This window comes from Crinia signifera, chromosome 4 (assembly GCF_055691185.1).
Source record: "Crinia signifera chromosome 4, ASM5569118v1, whole genome shotgun sequence".
Taxonomy (NCBI): domain Eukaryota; kingdom Metazoa; phylum Chordata; class Amphibia; order Anura; family Myobatrachidae; genus Crinia; species Crinia signifera.
In genome coordinates this window covers 222,271,060-222,296,595 of record NC_139220.1, presented here as the reverse complement: position 1 = coordinate 222,296,595, position 25,536 = coordinate 222,271,060, and the positions used below count along the sequence as shown (strand labels likewise).

Below are 25,536 nucleotides of genomic sequence, written 5' to 3'. Positions count from 1 at the left end.
AAGCCTGTGGTTTGGTCACCGTGCACACTAGGGCCACATATAGGATATTTATGAAAACAAAAGAATTGGGGGAATCAATTTTTAGTCACATTTCTCTAGTAAAATCTACTGTGTTCCTTAGAAAAATGTATTAAAATTGAAAATCTGCAAAAAAAAAGAAATTTTGAAATTTCACCTACACTTTGTTTTAATTCCTGTGAAACACCTAAAGGGTTAACAAACTTCCAAAATGCTGTTTTGAATACTTTGAGGGGTGCAGTTTTTGAAATGGCATCATTTATGGGGGTGTCTCACATACAAGTCCCTCAAAGTCACATCAGAACTGAACTGGTCCCTAAAAAAATCAGTGTTTGAAATTTTCTTGAAAATTTGAGAATTTGCTATTCATATTGTAAGCCTCCTAGTGTCCAAAAAAATTAAAAGGAAGTTGAAATAATGATGGCAACATAAAGTAGACATATGGTCTATGTTAGTTATTAACTATTTTGAGTGGTATGATTATTTGTCTCACAAGCAGAAAATTTAACATTTTGCAAATTGCTAAATTTTCCATTTTTTTACGACATTTTGGTATTTTTCACAAAAAAACACAGACTGTATCGACCCAAATTTACCACTAATTTGAAGTACAATGTGTCACGAAAAAACAATCTCAAAATCACTGGGATAAGTAAAAGCAAAAAAAAGTTATCCCCACTTAAGTGATACATGTCAGATTTGAAAAAAAGGGCTCTGTCAGGAACGCAAAAACTGGCAGTTAATCATAACATTAACTTCTGATTTGTTGCTTGGATTAGGACATAAAGCAGGAATATCTAACTAGTAACATGGGCATCCCAGTAATGAAATGCTGTAGCTACAGTACACTGGACTTGCTTTGCGTTTGCATTTGTATTACTGAATATTTGCCCTTCAGAACACAGAATAGGTGGTTTTATTGGTATTTTGTTGGTATCGATATAGTCTTTGCACCTGCTCACTTGGACTCTCCTACGTTGCATGTACCTGTAGTTAGTGTAGTATAAACACGTGTAATTATCAGTATAAGGGGATGTTACATATTTTGTAAGTGTAACATGCTGGTGCCTTAGACCTCATAGATTGCTGTATTCCAGACCTTATTGCTCCCTGTTGCATTTAGGCAAATAAACCTTATTGTAATTTTCATCAATGATCTGCTGTGTTACTAGTTGTTACTAAGCATGGGATGATAACTCTGGTAAGAGGCCTATTTATAATTTAATAATTGTGCCATATTCTCCAAAAACAAAGGTTTTTCGGGTATGCTGGCAAATATTAAATATGAATATACTCCAGAATGTATGAATGAGGCACCGCATCATTCTCCACGTCTGCTGTGGTTTCCATTTCCAACAGCAGACGCCGGATTTATCAAGCACTTGACCACCATCAGCTAGCACCATCTGAATATGGGGATACAGACATTTCAGAGCCCTGTCCATGGAGGTGATGTGTGATACACTTCTGCGAATGCTTGCCACAAGCAGCGAAGATAAGAAATTTCAAATGTCCCTAAGGTATATGTAATAATAATATAGGAACATTATTAAATATATATTACAGAAAGAAAAACAACAAATGTCCGAAGCTTTGGAGGATGCTAAAGAGCAAGAGAAGGAAGCAATACAAATGTCAAGGGGACTGGAGAATCAGCTGGAAGACACAAAGGTGAGCCAAAAACACAATAAGCACAATAAAATAGGATTCAGGTCTAAAACACTCTTCATGAGATACAGCCTCATCCAAATATAATAGTTGTATTCTTTCTTCCCATTGTCTTGCCCTCTTGTCTTTAGCCTTTGAATTTTATAGAATGCTACTCTGCCTATTCAGTCCTCCCCTACCTACTCCATTTTTTTCCTTTTTAGGGCATCATTTTAAACAGACATTTGTTTGATTCATGTTGATAAAGGGATTCACTTCCCAATCATAACAAAACAGTTATTTATTTCTGCAATTTTACTATAAGAAGTATTCGCTATGGATGAGCAGGTTTGGATCTCCAAGATCCGAAATCCATGATGCGGGGCGGGATTAGAGTTCGGCTTGGGTTTTCCCGTCAAACTCTGATCCTGGAACGAGGCAACACTTCTACATCCCGCTGTCAGATTATCGTTGGTTTTTGATCCTACATAAATATGCTGATCAATGTCATCTTCACTCCAGCATAGGAGAGGGTACAGGATGGACCTCTCTGGGTGGTGGCATCGGGTCAGTCTGCTGTCATACTCCGGGGTGACCTGTCTACTCTGCTGTATCAGTCCAGGGGTGCTGCCTTTCTGCCCTATAATTGTGTGCTTTCTCTCTGCCCTATCAGTCTTATGCAGCCATATATTAGTCCAGTAGTGCTGCCCTGTGTAGCAAATATAAGTCTGGTGCGGCTGCCCTGTGTAGCCATATACAAGTGCAGTAGTGCTGCCCTGTGTAGCCATATACAAGTGCAGTAGTGCTGCCCTGTGTAGCCATATACAAGTGCAGTAGTGCTGCTGTATATTAGTGGAGTAGTGTAGCCGTATGTAAGTCCAGTGTTGCTGTCCTGTGCTGCTGTATATAAGTCCAGTGGTGGTGCGTTTTAATAGAGAAATGGTGGACACACAATTTAAAGATCAGGAACCACTTCCTACGACTAGTGCTGAAGCTGCTGCCACCAGTCATGACATTGACAATGCAAGTCCATCAACGTCATCTGCTAAGGCCGATGCCCAATGTCCTAGAGAGCCTGAAAAAAACAAATAAAAAATATTTCTAAAGCTAATAAAAAAGAGTAAAGTCTGTTAATGAGAAACTTAAATTTGGCAATATGCCATTCTCGACACAAAGTGGCAAGGGAAGGCTAAGGCCTTGGTCTATGTTCATGACTGGTGGTTCAGCTTCTCATGAAGATGGAAGCCCTCCTCCCTCTCAATTTTTTTTTAAAATAAAACTGGTTAAAGCATAGATATCACAGATCCTCAAGGGGTCCAAAGACCTTATTCTGGTTCACACGCAACGCTGCAATTTTCGCAGTGTTGCGTGTGGACCAAATGCCGCCTAGCACCAGCAGTGCCGGCTGCTCTCCCATTGCACCTGTGATCACCCCGCACGGTTGCGAATGGATGATTTGCATACTCATCCATTCGCAGCCTTGGGTGCAGTGGATAAATCATTCTATGGTCGGCGACCATCAAATGATTTCTCCAGGGCACGCTGACGTCAGCTGCCCGCACCCGTGTCATCACTGGATTTCCCTGGGAGCATCCAGCGTTTTCATGGGATGGGCGTTCCCATTAGCTGTGCCCCCTGCTGCTGTCCCCCACCCGCACTCCTAGGTGAAAGCGGGACGGCGAACATGTAGTTCATCGTACCCACTTGCACCCTGCGTCTGCACATGCACAGAAATGCGTCTGGGCATGCGAACACGCAAAACATCGGTCCCCCGTGTGAACGCGTGGGGGACCAATCTAATCAGAATAATCCCCTAAGTGTGTCCCACGGTTGCGATTTCTATTCCTGACCATCGCTGTTTTTATATATATAAAAAAAAATCAAATACAGATCCAAAACCAAAACCCAAAAGGGTGATTTTGGCAAAACCAATTGAGATCCAAAAGACAAAGGGAGATCCAGATCCTTACTTGCCTACTTTTGAAAACTAGTTTCAGGGAGATTATAGTTGGTAGCAGAATTTTGCACAGTGCCCCATTGAGGGGGCGTGTCATGTTCCACCCAAAGGGTGTGTCTAGTTCCATATATGGAGAGATTGTGAAAAGAGATTTTGAACATGGCACCTAGAAGCATGGGTGTGTACTGCTACATCTTTTAAAATGACTTTTATCCAAATGTAGATGAGCCCCAAAGCCGTTAGTAAGAGCTACTATACTTGGTAAAGTGCTGGGAAATGATACTGATGATTCAGTGTAAATGTATCTGTCTAACATTCCTTTTTTCCCCAAAAATGTAACAGTGTAATGTGGGCTAGGTGAAATGAGGGAGATTGCTTGACTAATGAGGGAGATAGGGAGATTGCTGCTATTTCAGGGAGTATCCTGCAGAATGCAGGAGGGTAGGCAACTATGTCCAGATCCAAAACCAAAATAAGAAAAGTGTCCGGTGCACATATCTAGTATTAGCATATTCTACCTTATCTAGTCTGTCTAAAATACTGTATATTCTGTGCATGCATGTGTCTATATTATATTATGCAGAAATAGTATATAGATATTTGTATCCGCAAGCTTTTTATACTCCGTGACAACTCCGTGCATATCTAGTGTGAGTGTGGTGTTCTCAAAGTTTGTGGCCAGAGACAAATTTCTGTAGATGGGGATCTACAGTACATGTGTGACTATGTAGCATTAGGTACTGTACTTGTAAGGACAGCTGCCATAATTTATCACATTACCAGAGATTCGGCTGTAAGTTGAGTCTAGCGCAGTGCTATTGCAATCAGTTACGTCAACTTAAATATGTGAATAATAAAACATTACTGTGATTATTATTTTGTTGTTAAGCAATATATGTGTTTGTGTTACAGAGAAGCCTCAGTAGACTCAGTCACGAGCATCATCAGTTAACTGAGAGATTAAAAGATGAATCTCATCAGAAAGAGCAACTTCGAAATCTGAAAAATGAAATGGAGAATGAGCGCTGGCAGCTGGATAAGACCGTTGAGAGACTTCAAAAGGAGGTATGTGTGTCCTTTACAGGATTCTTCCTGTTACTAAAGACAAACCTTTGATTTTTAGGCTACTAACATCAGACGTAAGTAATGTGGTGGAATGGCATGGCCTGTATTATTGTGGAATGCAATACAAAACCGGAGCTCTAACAGGTATGAAGAAATGGCTTATAACAACAAACTTTACTGCAGTGAATTTATTTAAACTGAGACTTGCTATCGCGAAGAGGGGGGGACATTCCATTCAACTGTGGCAGAGAAAGTAAGTAAAGAGGCTCAGTACTGCACGCACAATGGGGGGAGTCCAGTCACAGGAAAATTCTGTCTGAATTTTCCTGTATTAGCTAAGCATCGGCAAGTGTTTGGCTAAAGGCAAAAAAAAAACACTGCCTACTGCCAGGGCCGGCAACAGCAATCTTGGGACCCGGTACACTGATATATCTGCCCCCCCCCTAACCACATCCCTTTGAGAAGAACATTTTTAGTTTACTGCATATTACATGTGTTTTCTTATTGTTACAAAAGAAACATAATTCATAATCACTAATACTGGAGGGGGGTCCGGGTAAGTATCCTTACAGGAATCCAGGTGGGTGCCTTTATTAACCATTGCTAGGCACTGCACTGCCACAGCAATGCTTACAGCCCCTGAGCCACTCAAAACTTTGGGGCCCCTCACAAGCTTGGGGCCCGGTACAGGTGTCCCCTTTGACCACCCTGTCGCCTGCCCTGCCTACTGCACCGGGAAGTCTCCCTAGACTTGCATCTGCCAACACATCACCATTAGCGTTTATAATTCCAGGGAGCGAGATGGGAGAGAGCGGCAGGATAGGGGTGAAAGAAGTGGACAGTGAGGAATCGGGACAGTGCAGAATGGATAGGGGGTGGAGCCAAATGCAGGCATGAGCATGATGGTATGGAGAGTCATTGGAGGTAATTGATGCAGTTTTAAGTTTCTATAGTTACCAAAACAATAAAAGAAAAAAGGGGCAAACAGGATGGGCCAAGAGGTTCTTATCTGCGACACTAAGCCCAGCACACGGATGAGCAAATAGTATCTGTGTCGTGGATACTGCAAGGGCAAAACAACACGGTGTAAATGAGTTATTCACACTTCAGTCATATGTTTATGAGAAACCCTTCATTCATGGACATGTTAATGATTTATCCTATTAAGAGTAGCATGCAGTAATTTAATATTGTTTTTTTTACCATGATGGTTACGGCCCCATAAATATTATGATCTGGTTGTTTGCCATGACCACTGACAAGTTTAACTAACAAGCAATTTGCTAAACAGCAGGATTGCAATGGATTCATGTGCCCTAGCACACTTGTGAGTGAAATGCAACCTCACATTGGTTACTCCATGTTTCTGTCATACCCAATCAAATCTGATTGAAGCAAATTTGCATTGTGCGTTAGCGGCTTTAGTGAATACTTTTTGGTTCTCATTTTCTTATTGTACATATGTTACACCATTGGTTCCCAAATGCAGTCCTCAAGGCATCACAGCAGTCCAGGTTTTAAGGATATCCATGCTTTAGGCACAGGCGACTTAATTAGTGACTCTTAATTAGTGCCTCAGTCACTTTGATTGTTGAGTGCCGCATTTGGGAACAACTGATTACATTACTTTTTATTTTACCAATGAAGAATGTCTTAGATTCTCAACAGTATATATTTTATGGCCTGTGTTTGCGGGATTTCACCAGCATAATAGGTAATCTATATAATAGATTCTTAAAATAGTATAGTAAACCACATAAAGAGAACAGATCTATCAGAATATAAACTGCATTACTTTGCTATTCTGCAGAAACATGGGAATAAACTGCACTCCTTTTTATTGCAGTAGTTTTGATACTTTCCTCCATAGTTCAAGGAATTTAATTATCAGCTCAGCTTCAAAGCCCCACTCTGCAACCTAATTGTGAATCTCCACAAAGCAGCTGCTTCGCTGCTCTATTTTTTGAACTGTTCATGGAGATGAGTTTTCTTTTGGTTAATCATTAACAATTTGGGTCGTTCCCAAATTACTCTAAGTGGATTGAGCAGAACACATTACATTATAATATCTCCTGTTTATTTCCTGCTACAAATGCCCTCTTTAATTCATGGATTCATGGCAAAAGATGAAGTTCACTTTTATCTTCTTACCACCTTATTAAACATTAATGCTATTTTATATAAGAGTTGTGATCTTAAGGGCTAAGGAGAACTAGACTCATACATAAACATTAGAATTGCAGCATTTAAAACATATTCCCAGTTAAATGGCACTTTGTATGCCGCTACAGTAAATGTCCCAATAAAACATGGACATGAAGTCCTTACCTTAAGTCCAGTCATCATTCTTCACCGTGTTTCTGCTAGAGAAATGGAATAGCTTGACCTTCTGTCGTTGTCGACCTTGGGTACAGTATGTCAACCATTCTTAGGTGTTGTCTACCTAGTCACTGCCGAGCTATAGTGGTCAACCTAGCAATTGTCGACCTAGACATTGTCTAACATCTATACCGTAATAATTTATTTTACATTTTGTTGCACAGTTTGAAGAACATATTAATGGTGTTGCAAGTCTTATCCTTAATTCTTCCTGCAAGAGACATAGGGCCTTATTCTAGTTCACTCTTTCTGACAAAATCCTTCTTAGATGGACAAAACCATGTGCACTGCAGGGGGGGCAGATGTAAAATGTGCAGAGAGAATTAGATTTGATGAGTTATTTTGTTTCTGTGCAGGGAAAATACTGGCTGCTTTATTTTTACACTGCAATATAGGTCTCACTTTGAAGTAAAACCCCACCCAAATCTAATCATCTCTGCACAAGTTACATCTGCCACACCTGCAATGCACATGGTTTTGTCCCTCTAAGAAGGAATTTGTCAGAAAGAGTGAACCAAAATAACCCCCATAATGTCATGTCTGCTAATAATAACTATACTGTACTTGGTTACATAAATCTCTTCAAGAAAATTTTGATGCAACACATTTTTATTGTGTTTTTACAACAAACAAATACAAACACTTAAAACAATGTAAGAAAAATAAAAGGTACAATTAAATAAAGCAAATATATTATACATCAAGTAGTGGCTCCTGGTTCGTTATCGGCATGTGTACTTTATGAATTATAAAACCGGTCTCGTTCATAGAAGTATAAAAATAGATCAACAATTCAAGGAGAGGCAGTGATTGGTCGTGGGCTACAAGTCCTATAGCAGGTGAACGAATAACTAGCAGGCAATGCGTATGGGGAATCTAACCACTTGGACCATACTACTAAGTACTTGGTCACTGCATTCCTGGCCGGGTATGTAAACTTGTAATAAGAGACCATTTCATTGACTAGAGATACACAAGAAAGTTGAGCCGGGAAAGTTTTAGCTAGCCGAATTATGGCAATACACACCTTGGCCAGGGTGCAAGAACATTATTTATTATATTCTAGTAAATATGTTTCAATTGAAATACTTCAAATAACTACAGCATAATGTTTGCAAAATATATTTTATGATATAAATACCATTGCCATTAAGCAGAAGTGTCTGATGTCTGTAGCCCTGCTTGGAGGCTGCACAGATGAGTCTGCCAGCAGAGGGTGACAAGGAGAAGAGCATACTGATGGCATAATTCACTCCTGAAGCTCATTGAGTAAAGTCAGGCGGATAGACAAATCAGAGGACTAAAAGAGGATCTCTTCTCCCATAGCATTGGCAAGATTACCTCTGAGTCCCCAGAAGGCAGCGTTTGGGCATCACCCCAGCTTGTCCAGGTTTACTGACATCTGAGATTGCTCAAGACAATCCCTCAAAGTATAGTAGCCTCTGACAGCTGTCACTGTGACGGCTGTTGTCGATGCGGGTCTTCAGTGATGCGGGCCCTTTACTCCACCACATGCACTGTCAGTGGTTTCCCTACTGTTGGGATTCGGTGTGACACTTCATGCAACCTAATGTCATTTTTTTCACATCTGTAGCAGTCATGTCCGGGTCCACTAATCGCATACCTACCATACTACTAGCCTATTGTATTGCGAAGGTATTATCACACCTACAGTAGCTATGATTGACAGGCAATCTTGGATACAATAAAGGGGTGATTAAAACAGAATGACAAACAAAGGGATTTATAAAGAGTTGTGTAAACAGGCTCTGCAGTGACATCATTTCTATCAGCCTTCATGTTTGAGATATAGTTTTAGCTGCTGAAATAGACTATACACACAAGAAATGTGTTTTATAAAATCATGATAATACAGGCAAAAATGTTAAGGGTTGACAAAAAAGGAATGATAAATGCTATTCACAATGTTCATATATAATCTAAAAGTGCATGGAACACAGTTTGTTTACAATTGGCTTTGAATACAGGGCCAGTGGAAGACACTGGGGCGGGGGGAGCGTGCTGCGTCACTCCATGGGAGGGGGGGGGAGATATGGTAATGAACTCAACGGTGGTGGGAATGGGGGGAATGGTGCCAGATGCCTGGTGAGGTGAGGGGGGGGGGGGGGGAGGCACTCACCTAAAAATGTGTTAAATCCTGGGCCCGTCTCTTTAAAAGAGTTAGAAAAGTGTTACATAATCAATGTTTCATTTAGTATCCTATTTTTCAACAATAATTGTATTATTCGGTTTGATGGGGGTAGGGGTCAGACGAACAAATCCAATAAAATATAAACTTTTTTTCTGTGGTGGTCGTCTAATAAGCAGTGGTGTGAGCCATTAGGTCAACAGTAATTAGGTGGATGGTCAAGAAGTCGACACATGATAAACATTGACATTGTTTAGGTCGAAACGTGAAAGGCCAACATAGAACTTTATGCAAAAATAACCTTTTTTTCATTACATCATATTCCCCCTACTATTCAATAACGCATTATGCCGTTTCTGTCTAATACTAGAGTGAACTGGTCTGTAGTCACTATAGTTGGGAGCTGCAGACCTGAATTGGAATGTGCATTTAAATGTTCCTACCAATATCATGTCAGCCTGGAACTGTTAATCATTATGTCTGAGCTCAGTGTGCTGTCAGACGGCTTGTTTTGATATTTTCTAGTTAGTCATGAGCTGTGTCCAGAGTTATCTGGATCATAGACCACCTAACCAGTTTCGGAATTCACTTGTATTTTGTCAAGGTCATTAGCCATGGCGGTTCTTTAAAGGAGCAGAAACTCTTAAATGTGGAGATTTGTGTGTGCATTCATCTAGTGTTTATACCTGTGCAGAATTTGTGAAAAATCCCTCTTAGATAACTAACTAATGTAGGCCATTTTTATCTGCCATATCTATGTCCACCATGTAGGGTCTAATGCTTATTGTGTTTCTTTGATGTAATGGGCCTGTAATGATCACGAACCACTGTAATAAATCATGCAGAGCTTCCCTAGAAGTGTTTCATCATCATTATTAACTGATGCATTATAGGGGAGATTGTGGTTTTCAGAAAAGCTGCTGGGAGAATTAGTAGATTCAGAAGGGCAAAGGAATAAAGGAAAAAGAAACAGAGCTAATAGCAGTGAAGGGAGAACTGTAGATGATGGGGAAAAAACATTAAATGATTGAACAGGGGGCCCACAATGAATAAAGCACTTGTCCCATACTTTCAAAAGCTAGACCAGCTTTTCAGGATACTGTAGTGCAGTGACTGTTGGAGGATAATATTGGGGATGATAACCACAGAAGCACAAAAATAAAAGCATTTGAAGGCCAAAATCATTCTTTTGCAAATTTTTGTATTACTACTACTGCAGCGGTTCTCAAACTGTGGGTCCTGACCCCAAAGTGGGACCCGGCCTTCTCAACATGGGGTCACGACTCCATGTTGCTGACCATCAGGCTGACGACTTTTCTAATCTCAGTCAGCAAATCATGGAGTCTGAAAAGTCTGTTGAATTGTCTGTTATTTTAGACTCCTCACATCATTTTGTGCCTCCACAATGCTGCCATGTATGTGCTGTCTGCTGACTACACATGTGATGTGATGACCTTCTGCAGTAACTTGCTGGGGTCCTGTCATTATTTTTATTGTCTGATGGGGTCCCAGAGCAAAATAGTTTGAGGACCCCTGTACCACTGTATTCTACTAAGCACCTGAAAAGTAATATGTGCTTTATATACTAAAATATATTTGATTAAAAACATCTCTAATATAAACTATTATAATACGAACACTTTAAAAAAATGTTCCTGCTGTGTACTGTTGTACTATCTGCGGTGGCTGGAAATGTTTGTGTTGGGTCATAGTATTCATCTGAAAGCATTCTAATTCATTCTCTTATCACAGCGTAACCATTTTATTTTGTGACAATACATATCTTCTAAATTGTATATTATTTGCATTTAATGCAAATTACATTTTTTGGTTTACATTTTTGGGGGGGGGGTGGATATCTTTTATATTTCCTATTGATAGCCTATGATTCTGTCACGCTGTGAGACATACTTTGTATAAGATGTCAAAGGCTCCCCTGAAATCCATATTCTTATTATTAGATTTCAGAACATGTAGAGTTTTCCCGGATGTCTACTGTGGAGCTTCAGAAACAATTTGATGAGTATAAAGACAGATATTGTAAGGAGGGGGCTGAAATGCAAAGACAGTTCAAGGATAAGACTTTGGAAGTGGAAAGGTGTAACCATACAATCCGGAAGCTACAAGACGAGGTAATAATCTTAAAGCACGATTGTAGGACAAATTGATGTTTATGTTTTTAGAAGAGGGCATGCCTATTTTTGTCATGTTGGATAAGCATTCCTGCTTTTCACCATTTTTATGGCAAGTTCCTGTAATGACCTAAATGAGGCGCAGTCACTTCCCCCCTTTGCATGCTGTCTTACACTGAGGACCCAGTCTCATATTCGGTAACACGTTTATCCTATCCTGCTGTGGTTTCCCACCTTTATGCCACTTTTATAGAGAACTACATTAACCTATGTCATGGTATTGGTTCGCAGCATTTCATTTGTCACTATCAATCTACTGTATATGTTTCAACTAGGTTAGACATTTGGAAGAAAACTTACAGGACCATCAGAGAGCCCATGATGAGTCATTGACCAAGAATCATCTTCTACAACAAACTATTAAAGATCTTCAGTATGAACTAGATGCCAAAAATCACATGAAGGATGATCGCACTAGGCAAATGAAGTCCATGGAGGTATAATTGTATTGCTAAAGACTAGAAGAGTACAAAAATCTAATATTTTTTTTCCATGATGAGTAAAATGTAAAAGATTCTGTTGCTCTTTTTAATTTTTTTTTTTTGAGTACCATTTTCTGATTAACTTTAACATGGAGTTATACCCCAAAACATATAAACATTATCTCAGATGTATATGCAGTTATGATACAGAGGTACTTCATATTACCTTACACCCATACTGTAACCTTGGTTTTACTATCTAGCATAATGATCACTCTTATTTATTTATTTATTTATTTATTTATTTATTTATTAACAGTTTCTTATACAGCGCATACATATTCTGCAGCGCTTTGGAAATAATATTTGAACACTCACATCAGTCTCTGCCCCAGTGGAGCTTACACTCTATATTCCCTACCACATGTCACTAATGTCATTGCAGTACACTGTATACTGAGTAAAGCAGGGGAAGTTGCCTCCTGCAGCACATATTGATGACACACTTGCACAGAAACAGTGAGAAACCGCTGTATGACTTCCTGAATTAACAGATGCTCTTTACCACAATTGTTTTTTCATTATTGTATTGACCATAATTCAAATGGATAAGGAAATATAACAAGCCACACTAGGCAAACGTGTGATGCTTTGCACACTGTATGTCCTTTCCTTTCCATTTATACAAAGCTCTCAGTATAAGGCCTTGTACCCACCTGCATGTCACATAGTCTACCAAGTTTTTTTACTTGCTTTCTTTACCGCTGGTGCAGGGAGGAGGTTGCTATCCCCAAAAACACCCGTGGATGGGTGTTGTATGCGACTCCGACAGTCATTATCCCGACGTCGGGATCCCGACTGCCTAGAGTCAGACAGCTTGGCGAGCGCAATAAAGCCCCTTGCGGGCTCGCCACGCTGCGGGCGCGGTGGCTCGCTACGCGAGCCACCTATTCTATTCTCCCTCTATGGGGGTCGTGGACCCCCACGAGTGAAAATAGTGGGTGGCCTTCGGGCACCCGGCTGTCGACGTTTTGACTTATCTCCAAAAGTCTCTCCTACCCACAATTACAAGTGCAAATTGGTAAGGTGGAACTTTTATTTGGGAATGAGAACATGCTCACCACCATGAGCCATCCTAACATCTAGGTACATTTAGGCAAAAAAACGTTTTCATTTACACCACTAGCTAGGCGTTCGACTTAGTGGGAAATTAATAGTGGATGAGAATAATGACCTATCTTATTGTGATGAGGCTTCAAGGATCAGTAAGGACTTCCCAGACCTACCTACTTTAGTACTAAACATGGGAACACCTACTACTGATCTATGCTCTTAACCTACTGACTTTTGACTCTGCTGAAATGCACTTGTTCCACCTACCCGTCTGATGTTTTGTCTACTTGTGCATTAGCTCTGTCAATTGTGACAGGTGGGAGGGTGTAGTGGAGTAAAAAAATTCAAATCGGGAAATCACACCAATTGCCAAACATCTCCAGCCGAAACTAACTGGCAGTTGGTGTGCCTCCCCTGTTTGAATTTTGGTCTGTGCTACTCTAAAGCCACCACTGCGGCCTACCATAACATGTTGAATGGGAATCACATGTAGGTATAGTCAATGGCATGCTTATCTTGCCTACTTTTGCTATCAAAGTCAGGGCACTTTTTAATTTTTTTACTAAAATTTGGACTTTAAATTCCTAATTCCCCTTTACTTCTAATTACCATCTATAAAAAATTGCTTTCGATTTGAAAATAATCCCATGAAACTGAATTGGTAATTTATAGATGAAGTATTTAATTGAGTCTCAGGAACAAAAACTGCACTATATTAATCATAGCATGAAAAGCAAATCCAAGTCTGGTAATAGAAACCAGTCCCGTCAATCTTTCATTTAAACTTTTATTACGATTTAAGTAAAAAAAGACACAATTTCACAATTGTTCCCTCACCTGCAGGACACCAGCCCCCTTGCGTGCAGTTTGAATGGTAAATTTGTATACATTGACTTGTCAAATGAGATAATCTTATCACTCAACATGGTAGCAACAAATTTTGTTAATGATCCCGTCCATTCATCTTTAGATCTGTGGGCTAGAGCTTAACATACAGAACTGCTTTGTTCTTCCCAGGACAAAATGTCTCAGTTGGAAATGGAGCTTGATGAAGAAAAGAACAATTCAGACCTGCTACTAGAAAGGATAACTCGATGCAGAGAACAGGTATGTACTGTATTTCTTCCTGTGTTGTCCTTTCATATAACTTGCACTCTTACAGACTACACACATTGGGACTGCATTAACATTTACCTAATTAATATACTAAAGTAAAGCTGCTTAAAGTATTGGTCAGTTCAAATTATATATTTTACAGGATCATTGTAAACCAGCCTAAAAAACTAGTAGGTCACCAGCGGACATTTTTTTTCTTGTATTAAATTGTGTTAAGCCCCGTACACACAGGGCAACGGGTGCTTTGTGCTGAGCGATTGAGCATCGCTCAGATCACTCAGCACAGATCATTCAGCACTCAGCGTTGCACCAGCACTGTGTGCTGAGCGATCTGTCACTGCCCGTGTTCTCAAACGGCTTTCATTGTTTCATGTTCTATTTTCTGTTTATGCCTAAATACATTGCTAATATAAATAATGTTATACTGTACCTTTATGAAATTACTGCAGTGACACCTTCAGCCTATAGGATGATGGTGTACCATTATCGATACAACATTACTAGTATATACTGAAAATTGTGTATCCATCTGGAATGTTTTCAGGTTGGGGTGAGATTAAATGTCATTTTAAATAAATATATTAATAGGGTGTAGTATATTAGGGGCGACAATGTCTAGGTTGACACGTGAAAAAATCGATATGAGTTTTTATACGGTATGTTAATGATGACACCTGAGCAAATGGACCCGCATGTACAATGCTCCCTTTCCTCGCCATGCTTAGGGGCCACATTTGGCCATTCGCAACCTGAGTCCACGTGGATGGTAAAGTATAAAAAAAGTCCCCAAAATTAAAAAACTTTTTAATATACTGATCATAGCCACGTTGACCTTTTGACCATACCAACCATATGCATGTCAACCTATTGTCCGTCGATCGAACATCCAGATCCCATATTTATACATACTGTACATTAATTTCCGCCCAGATATCTGAAAAAAACACATCCAGGGACATGTTCCTCGAGTGGAGCCCACCCTTACAATATATAAAGTGATGGTATCCGCTATCACTTTACTTTATGCTGCAGATCTACGTCACATTCACATCGGTATGTATGTACTGTATGTGTGTGTGATTATTTTATTTCACATCTACCCCCCGCAACAATATCCCTGTGAAAGCCTGGTCTGTGTAACGCGGGCACCCTCTGCATTTTAAAAGTGCACATTGCTGCTTTTATATCATTTTATATTGTTCCCAGCTCAGCTGGCTTTTTAATGTGATATACGGCCCTCCAAAGTATTGTGGTTGGTCTTTGGACGCTGCTGCGAAAAAAAAAAAAAAGAGAAAGTGGTGTTTCATTAGAAGAGTGTAGATTTCCAAAAAAAATGTTTATTGTCTTAATTACAAAACTTGTCCTACAGCTGAGAGTGACTTAGAGTAGAAGTCCTAGGGGACCCGAACATGCTGCAGAATAGGGCTGTAGGGACCCCACTAACAGGAAAGGATTTAATTGTAAAATGTCTACAAATGGGGGAAGAAAATATAAATGAGAACCTTCTGGCTGTGTATTTCTTTCCTGAAACCGTGGGAGAGCAGCAAGTTCCTATGGTTACAGTGTAAATATGACAGGATAAAGTTACAGTGGCTTTGCCACTTTGTTTTTGTATTTTTTCCCCTTACTGAGCAGCGTTCCCAGTTGGTTTCCCAACACCTGTTCCACTCTCTGCACCAGGTGTGTAAGGCGAGTAATGAAAATAGGAATGAAGCCCCCTTTCTCGTGAAGGAAGCCTATGACGTTGAGGTTTTATCCCTTGTCCGTTTTTATCATGGCTCCCTGTGTTTGGAGTTAACTGTCTGGAGCCATAAAGCCTACACCTTATTACAGTAACTGCTCGCCCTCCCCCTCAGCCTGGGCTGACATGAAACACTCTATTTATGAGAACTAAGATTATAAACTGGTTTAAAAAGGACATGAAGGGATGGTTCCAGGCTTCCCGATATCAATAATTGAGTAGAAATGAAATTGTGTGGTTTCATTAACGAGACGATGATAACCAGCTGTTCTTAATACCGCGTCTAGCATAAACACGGAATCTGTTTATTAAATCCATGCCGTTTCTCAGAGGGGCTTTATGGCTCATTGAAAATACTTTGTTTTCAGTATTCACCAAACCCAGCTGTGATAACTTCTGCTGAAATCTACAATGTTTGTTGATCCTCTGAGGGTGAAAATAATGCATTAAAAATGAACGGATACACTGCCAGAGGAACCTGCTACTCTGCTAGTCCCAATTAGCAAAGGAGTTAACATTCCCTTCTCTCTCCAGAAAATATGTTTTAAACAAATGTGTGTAGGGAACAGTATTCATGGATGAAAGAGAACTGTCTTTTTAAGTGCTTATTTTATTACTGTACTTCCATTTTGCACGTTTATCATCAAACATTTGAATCAAAGAAGAATTATTTTTTTTTTTTTAAATAATAGTGTTGGTACTCTTTACCTAGAACGGCGCCCACGATTTTGATCTTAGGCATCGCAAGGTAAAAAATCGCGTCGGTCGCATCGCATGCGACCAAAAAATCGCATGCGATGCGACCGACGCGATTACCGCGATTTTACATAGGGAACAATGTTAAATGGCTCACAGACCACAAATAGCCACCCTGAAGTGTGAAATGGCCCCCCAATTGCTAACGCCACCCCATGATCAACGTCAACCCGAAGCGTGGCGAGCGCAGCGGTACGCGTCCTCCGACCTTTTCATACCCCCACTATCCACATCGGCGTGGAGTTGAGAATAGAAAGTGTTGCGAGCGCAGCGAGCCCCACGAGGGGACGCACATACCTGTGAAGCCCGCGAGGGGACGCGGATACCTGTGAAGGTATCCGCGTCCCGTCGCGGGGCTCGCTGCGCTCGCCACGCTTCGGGCTCGGTGGCTCGCTGCGCTCGCCACACTTTCTATTCTCAACTCCACGCCGACGTGGATAGTGGGGGTATGAAAAGGTCGGAGGATGCGTACCAGCGCCCCTCGCAGGCTCGCTGCGCTCGCCACGCTTCAGGTTGACGTTGATCGTGGGGTGGCGTTAACAATTGGGGGGGGCCATTTCACACTTCAGGGTGGCTATTTGGGGTCTGTGGGCCATTTAACATTGTTCCCTATGTAAAATCGGGTCAATTGGGCCATTTAACATTGTTTCCTATGTAAAATCGCGGTAATCGCGTCGGTCGCATGGCATGCGATTTTTGGGTCGCATGCGATGCGACCGACGCGATTTACATTTTAACATGCATTTCTATGTAAAATCGCGGGCATCGCATCGGTCGCATCGCATGCCATTATAATGGCATGCGATGTACATGCGATGCCCGCGATGGGTGCCGTTCTTGGTAAAGAGTACCATAGTGTTTTTCTAGTTAAGTGCTGGACAGTGACATGTGGTGTGAATACTATGTAAAATGACCGCATAACCGAACGTAAGGGGGAAGGGAATTTTTAGTCCTCTGGTTGGGTTGGTCTTTTTTCCCTATCTTTTGATTATCTATTAATGTTTTATATCTGACCCCAATGCCACCTGTCAGTATTTAATTGGTTGAAATCCACAGTGCGTAGCCATTCACCCAGTGAAATTGAAACCCAAGGTCATCTGAAGAAAAATAATTTTGTATACCAGATGATGTCAGTGTAGATATGGACACTGTATAAGTGTACTGCGTCCCCTCACTTGGATCGCTACACTCGCCATGCTTCGGGCATGGTGCCTTACTGTGCATGCTCACTATTATATTCCCCCCCTCCATGTCCATTGGCATGGTAAAGTATGAACAAGTCGGTTAAAAAAAAAAAATCATGAAAAATTTGTGTCAACCTTTCAATGTTTTGACCATTTTCATGTTGACTTTTTGCTTATGTCGACCTTCTGTCAATGTTGACTGTTTTTAGGTGTCCACCTCACTGTCCACCATTAGTGGTCAACCTAGTGATTGTCGAACCGATACTGAGTATCTAACAAACAAAACACATAGAGGTATAATTAGCAGAAATTACCTAAATCAGAGTGGGACACAAACTTGAAATGCAACTAAGTCGGCATCGGTAGGAAATGCGCCTGCTTCACAGTGAAGCCCACAGGCATGGCTTCACTGTGATCACAAAGAAACATAGTGCGCAATTCATGCACATTATTGTGGGTTTGATTCTAGTCTGACATGGAAATGTCACACTTGCATTTATTGTTTTTTGGTGTTTTTTTGTGCCATGATTGATATTTTGGGAAGCTGACTTATTTATTTATGACCAGTTGTTTATATAGCGCGCACATATTCCGCATCGCTTTACAGAGAAAAATTGAACATTGGCATCCGTCCCTGCCCCAGTGTAACTTACAGTCTATGGACCTTATTCTGGTTGATTCGTAAAGCTTACAATTTGCAGCCTTGCAAGTCCACCAGATGCTGCCGTGTCGCCCGCCCCCCCTTCACATGCCGTTTAACATAAACATCCATTCATAGTCCAGGGAGAACACCCACATCATTCCATGGTCACCATCCAAGCGAAGGGACCAGAACAACCCCCTTTATTCCTCACATGTACTCATGCACACATTCATGCTAGGGTTAATTTCTTGGAGAGCCACTTAACCTACCAGAAGAAACTGGAGTACCCTGAGGGAACCCATGCAAGCACAGGGAGAATATACAAACTCCGCACAGGTGGGAATCGAACCGATGACCTCAGCGCTGTGAGGCAGTATGCTAACCAATACACCCTGCTGAATAAGATTATGTTACATACACAGGATTCCACCGGACTTCCTTTCCTAATAATGGGGTGCACACTTGCACTCGCCATTCCCAGATTAATGCATCTGTGCACCTGCCGAGTGACCTGGAAAACGTGAACTGTGTGGGGTCCTGAGGACCGAGTAGGAGAAACCCTGGTATATAGAATATATATTTTTTTATAAATACACACACACACGTTTCCAATGTTTATCAGTCTTTGTTCTCATGACTTTTGGTTCAGCCACTATTAATATATTAGGAACATCACTAAGGGATGTAGTCTATACACTAGACTACATCACCATAACTAGAGATGAGCGGTTCGTATTCCGTGGAATCTGAACCGCTCCAAACATCACCAGCCCAGCATTGTTTCGGAAACCCAAGCACGGCCGAACGCAGAAATCTGGAGTCGGATTCTCGTGAGACACTGAGTCTATAAAAGATCGGCGTCCAGAGAATTCGGAGCCATTTCACAGTCACGCTTCCAGCTGCGCACAGCTCTGCTTGTGCCTGGTGGGTATAGTTGTGCAGGAGCCTGGGGTGTTGAACTTGAATCATCAATCACTTGTCACATCAATCATTAGTGTGCAGAGGGGTGCAGTGCAGAGTGCAGACAGAGGGGTGTTGTGCAGTGCAGAGTGCAGACAGAGGGGTGTTGTGCAGTGCAGAGTGCAGACAGAGGGGTGTTGTGCAGTGCAGAGTGCAGACAGAGGGGTGTTGTGCAGTGCAGAGTGCAGACAGAGGGGTGTTGTGCAGTGCAGAGTGCAGACAGAGGGGTGTTGTGCAGTGCAGAGTGCAGACAGAGGGGTGTTGTGCAGTGCAGAGAGCAGACAGAGGGGTGTTGTGCACTGCAGACTGCAGAGGGGTTTGTGCTGTGCAGGCTCAAAGGGGTGTTGTGCAGTGCAGACTAGAGGGGTGTTGTGCAGTGTAGAGGGGTGTTGTGCAGTGCAGAGGGGTTTGTGGCAGTGCAGACTCAGCAGAGGGGTTTGTGCAGTGCAGAGGGGTTTGTGCTGTGCAGACTGCAGAGGGGTTTGTGTGCTGGGTTATATATTAATATATAACAAACTTAATCATATTGTAGTAATTGTACTGGTTGTGTGTTAACCAGGCCGTCAGTCAGTGTAATGGTGTACACAGGCAGACTGTAAGTCAGCTTTTCATTGTTATTTTTTTTATTGTGGTGTGTGGTCACTGTAGTGTGCTGCACTGCAATCCAATACACCATACATATATACTACTGTCATAAGCAGAACAAGTTCCATGTGTGATTGTTCTGCCTCCACGGTCCACGCAGTGTTATCCAAGGCCCGTCCATAAATAAAAAAAAAATACAATAGAAAAATAAATGTTGCTGTTCTTTCTTGTTTTGTATACTGCATCCCAATAGTATACACCACAAGTTCCGAGTGTGATTGTTCTGCGTCCACGCAGCGTTATACAAGCTAATCATTAAAAATAATTAAAGTAAAAAAATCCAAATAAATTTTTCTCTTCCTTATTCATATCTTTGTGTGTACTGCACCCATAGTATACTATCAGAAGTTGCGTGTGTGATAGTTCGGCCTTCACGCAGCGTTATCCAAGCTGCGCATTAAAAATAAATTGAATGAAGACAACATTGTGAGCTGTAAAATGGTCAACATTGTCTGGAAAGGGCTGGAAATGAATGTTATTGAGGTTAATATTACTATAGGGAGAAAAAAAACCTAAAAAATTATGCATTTTTTTTACCATTTTTGATAAAAATACAAAGCCTTTCACCGCCACTTGACAAATCCAAATCACATAGACGAAATCCAAATCTTTGGTTCCGGCGCTCATCTCTAAACATAACACAACTTGACTACAGATAGCGTTTGCGTGTGTTGCCTGTAATACACACCTTACATGCATGACAAGCACGCATGACAACAAGATTGAATTACATAGCATAAAAATATCCCCTGCAGGCAGTTTACTCATAGTCTCCTCTAGTCAGAACCATAAGAAGACAGCAGCACACACTGCCTGACTCAGGCTAAATAAGTCTCCATTGCCATGATGAATGTTGGTGCTTGCATGTATGCATGTTGGTTGGAACATGTGCTACATGTGTATGCCACCACATGCCCTCCACCAACAATATATTACAAAGACCCCCCTCATTATAAAAACACATAGGGCTAGGTGCACCAAGCTTCAAAAAGTGGACAGCCATAAACAGCCAGCGAATCAGCTGTTAACTGTCATGTTACAAGCTGGGTTTGAAAAACGACAGGAGCGAATTGGCTGGTTAATTACCACTCTGTACTTACTATGTATGTTACATCATTGCAGCCACAGACAAATCAAATCCATCCTCAAAGTGGTTGGGAAGGGGCTCCCTCTGCACATTACGTCCCACATGCACCCACACAATGGCAATTTTTACATGCGGGACATCTGTCGTTCAGTAAAAATTGCCATCAGGTGGGTGCATGTGGGACATAATATGCAGAATGAGCCCCCTCCCAGCCCCCTTCCACCCTATGTCGGGCATGTGGAAGAGGCTATGGAGTTTGAGACAGAGGGGGTATAAAGGAGACAGGAGAAAGAGAGGGAGAGACTGAGCCAAAACCGAGAATAGAAGGTTAGGGAACAGCATGGGTGCTATGTAAAGTGTAGCATGAGAGAGAAAAAATGCGTAATAGAAGACAAAAGCAAGAGGAGAAAAGGGAGACAAGAAATAGATGGTGAAGATAAAATGCAAAAAAGGGGAAAAATAAAACCGGCAATGATGGGAGCGACTGTTGGCAATTAATATGGCTCTGTCTTCATTCATATCAAGTGAACATCACTCCAGTCCTTAAAGGGCTTGTAAAATCTAGACACCCCTCCGTTTATGTACCTATAAGGAGGTGTCCTCCATCTTGGACCCTCACTATCACTCAGTGATTACAGTTTGGAAAATGACTTGGTTTCTGCACCGTAAGAGCTCCCTAATAACCAGTCTGTTAGTGCTAAGGCATCTTTGTTATGTTCTAAGGACAGTGTAACTTTTGGAGGACATGGAAATAAACCATGTGATGTGAGGTAATGTGCCTAAAGCTGGGGATAAACTGGGGTGACTTTTTCTTTTGGATCCCTCCTTGAGCTGCCCAAGACCTTCACGGGCAGCCGGATTGCATAAGGTACTTTTGGATGAGATATATATCACATATGAGCCCAGCCACGCCTGAATGGCTTGGAAGCAATCCAACAGATTGCTTCTGCAGCCGGTGTGACTCGCAGGTTCCAGTGCGATGCACACCGGAAAGCGCATCACATCAGATCTGCTGTCAAACACCTGCAATGTGGACACACTTCATGCAGTTGATTGCCACAATAACATGAAAAGAGCTCAAATTGCATGGGAATCGCCCTAGGGTGTGGGGGCCTTAATCAGGGGATGTATAAAGGTGTACAAAAACCTTTACCCCAACTAAACCAGATACACAATAATAATAATCCAGTTAAAACATATTTGAAAGAAATAGCGTAATGCAAATCGTGGTCAGACAGTTATATTTGTGCACTGCATAAATTCATTTTAAGCACAGGTATATTACCTTTTGTGTTGGGGTAAACAAAACTGGTTGAATAAAGTTTGAGCAATATTGACTGCTTATAATCTTTAAATAGTTGCATTATAAAAACTCTTTTTAAACATATAAATAAAAAATAATAAAAGCAATAATGATTGGAATGCCTCCCTGCACAGGAGAGCTAACAAATAAAATAGGCTCATGTTTTTTTTTCCCACAGTGATATTATTACTAGTCCTAGGAACAGAAGCAAAGTACAGCACCTGAGGGCTGTTTAGTACAGTGCAATTAAAAGGATCTGAGTGGCCATTTACTTTCACTAAACCCATGTGAGTTCCAATGTGACCTCATTGCTGCAGAATGCGTGGCCACTGTTCTGATTTTGTTGGTTATTGCATTAGGGCGGTGCCCTGACAGTGATTCCTAAAGTTTACCATGTGGTTTAGATTTACCATAAATGACATGAACCCAGTTGTCACCTCAGTCTCTTGGATCCCTAGACAAACAGGGATTATTTTATACCGCAGGCACCATATTGTAAAGGCATACTCTAACTGTGTATTGTAAAATCTGTCTGCAAATATACAGTATATTGACACTATCGACAATTAGATTTTTTTGCTAGTGTTGTCATGGTTGGTACATAAGTGGTGACCACAGGGTGTACTTGGGTTTGAACTCTCATCCTGCAAACCAGTTTTTTAAGTTGCTCTTCATCTCCTTCTGGTCTTTTATGACCCCATTTTTAATTTGGGTGTGGATTGATCACCCTCCTGCCAATCTGTTAGATAGTTACCAGTAGCATAGATGGTTGATGTGAGGAACCTGTCAAGTTGATGCTGGGACAGTGATTGGGATATTGATGCTGGGGGATCAGGATACTAGGTGTGCTTCATTCATGTAATACAATTCATATATCAAACATGTTGGGTTTTAAGCAATGCAACAATTTGTTATGTTGCTTAAATCTAAAACAAAGTGATTAACTTCTTCTATTCAGTATTCATGTTGTTGAGATTTTGGGTCTGATTCAGATCTTTTAGCAAGTTTCCAATTTGTGCAGATGGACAAAACCATGCTGCACTGCAGGTTGGGCAAATGTAACATTAATAATGTGATATATATTTAAATTACTTCCTTGATGTCTGAGATTAAATATATAGCCTAATGGGAAATTAGAAAATTGTACAAAATGAATAACTAGTATTGCAGAATTTTAATCCCCTTCCTAGACTCTTAGCTCACATTGTCTGTTTTCCCTTCAGATGAGGTACTAGTTCACTTTCCGGTTATACTCATGACCCGCATAGAGAGCCCCATAACCTCTTATCTCTCTCTCTCTACGGTGTGCTCTCACTCAGTCACTGACTATGATCATTAGTCTGCCCTTCCCCGGACACTGGGTCAGTGACTGTTATAGCCACACAGTGACCATATGTTCTGTCTGAACCAATTTATATTGTATGGATCATTTATACCATAGCACTTTTTCCTCTGATGTGCTATAGACACTTGGTGGTGCTATTTAACTAATGAAATAATAATAATAATAAATGCTATTATTAAAAAACAAAAAAGATTGCTGCCTTGCCCAGTTTAGTCCAATTATGCAAATAAAGAAATCACACCTCGGGCACAGAGGTTTTCATGTTAGGTTCCGCCCGCTGCTTCTCTATTGTAATTGGCTCCAGGGAGATTGCCAGGCTTTTTTGGGGGTAGGGAGTTCCACACTATCTCCGAACTTTCCCTTACACTAGCAAAACTAGGTAGAGAAAGTGTTATAATACATACCTTCTATTTTTTTGACAAATCAAAAGTCTCCATAAGAAATGCATGAACAAAAAAAATGAATCTGAAATTGTTTCACTTTAACTAAATGAGTTGTTGACTTATGGTAAAGAGCACATCCATGTAATATTAAATAATAATGGGACAATAATCTACATAATTAATCTAATATAAATTCTCATATTTTACATGTCAGATTGAACAAATGAGGGGAGAACTACTTCAAGAACGTGCTACAAAGCAAGATCTGGAGTGTGATAAAATGTCCTTGGAAAGACAGGTAAGTGTTAATCTGTGTATGTATACATGTACAGTATATTCACCTACAGTAAGTTCTTCCTCATGACCTACCAGGCACTTATATTGTAGCAGTTACAGCAATATATATATATATATATATATATATATATATATATATATATATATATATATATATATATATATATATATATATATATATGCAGAGGAAATCCTGAAGAAGGGGTCGCCGAAACCCCGAAACGTAGATTTAACTATCTGAGTTTTGTTTGCAGCCCCATAGGGCTATATAGAGAAATCAGAGAATCCGAGGTGAGATCTGGCCGCAATGAGGTACTGTTACATTATATTTCCACTCTGTTGCAATGACAACTTGAACCCCTCACATCTAATTGAATCAAGTAAGCAGGATCTCTGTAATTGCAGGAATAGATATTTGGGACTGTAGTAAATAGAGAAACCATTGTTCTTCTAAGATTCATAAGTTATGGTTGATTCATTAAATTGCATTGTGTAACATTTAAAGCTGTACATTGTGTGACCCACTGCACCTTTTCTCTAGAACAAAGATCTGAAAAGCAGAATTGCTCATCTTGAAAATTCACATCGATCCAATAAAGAAGGGCTTGTCGCTCAGATGGAAGGAAGAATAGCAGAGTTGGAAGAACGCCTGGAAAATGAAGAAAGGTAGTGTAGCTTGTTGTATGTGGAGTTTTATTTCAGATGCAATCATTTTTAACCTCTTAATGTCTTATGTGGTTGTTGTTATTTAGTACTTCTGGTGGTGGTTTAAGTGTATAGGATACAAGCTTTATGCCAAAGCAAAAGCCAATCATTTTTTTTCTCACATACAATTATATTTGCATTTGATGTTATTTAACTACATTTCCCTTTTGACTCAATTCTTCAATATACAGTTATTGTAGTACAAGGTGTAATGCCAAATTAGAACCCAAAGATTTGAGAGTAAAATACCATCACTGAAATTCTTGCTCCAGTTTTTAACCAACATTGATGAAAATCAACCAATCAACCAACTTTAATTATTACTTTATTCTCTGGGTCAAAAGTTCTCAGATTTTGACGCAACAATACAAAGTAGTTATCCAAAGTCACAAGGAAGCGAACATTGTTACTGGAAGTCTCCCTGCAAAC

At 40.6% G+C, this 25,536-nt stretch overlaps 1 protein-coding gene across 1 annotated transcript in view; it reads left to right on the top strand.

Annotated features, from left to right (window-relative positions):
• The window catches only part of CGNL1 (cingulin like 1), a 124,397-nt gene that overhangs the window by 70,457 nt on the left and 28,404 nt on the right, over positions 1-25,536 (top strand). Inside the window, exons 10-16 of the mRNA XM_083183830.1 lie at positions 1,585-1,689; positions 4,535-4,687; positions 11,177-11,347; positions 11,683-11,844; positions 13,960-14,049; positions 24,320-24,403; positions 24,944-25,068. Coding sequence (XP_083039956.1) covers positions 1,585-1,689; positions 4,535-4,687; positions 11,177-11,347; positions 11,683-11,844; positions 13,960-14,049; positions 24,320-24,403; positions 24,944-25,068 — 890 coding nt within the window. The remainder of the gene's footprint in view (positions 1-1,584; positions 1,690-4,534; positions 4,688-11,176; positions 11,348-11,682; positions 11,845-13,959; positions 14,050-24,319; positions 24,404-24,943; positions 25,069-25,536) is intronic.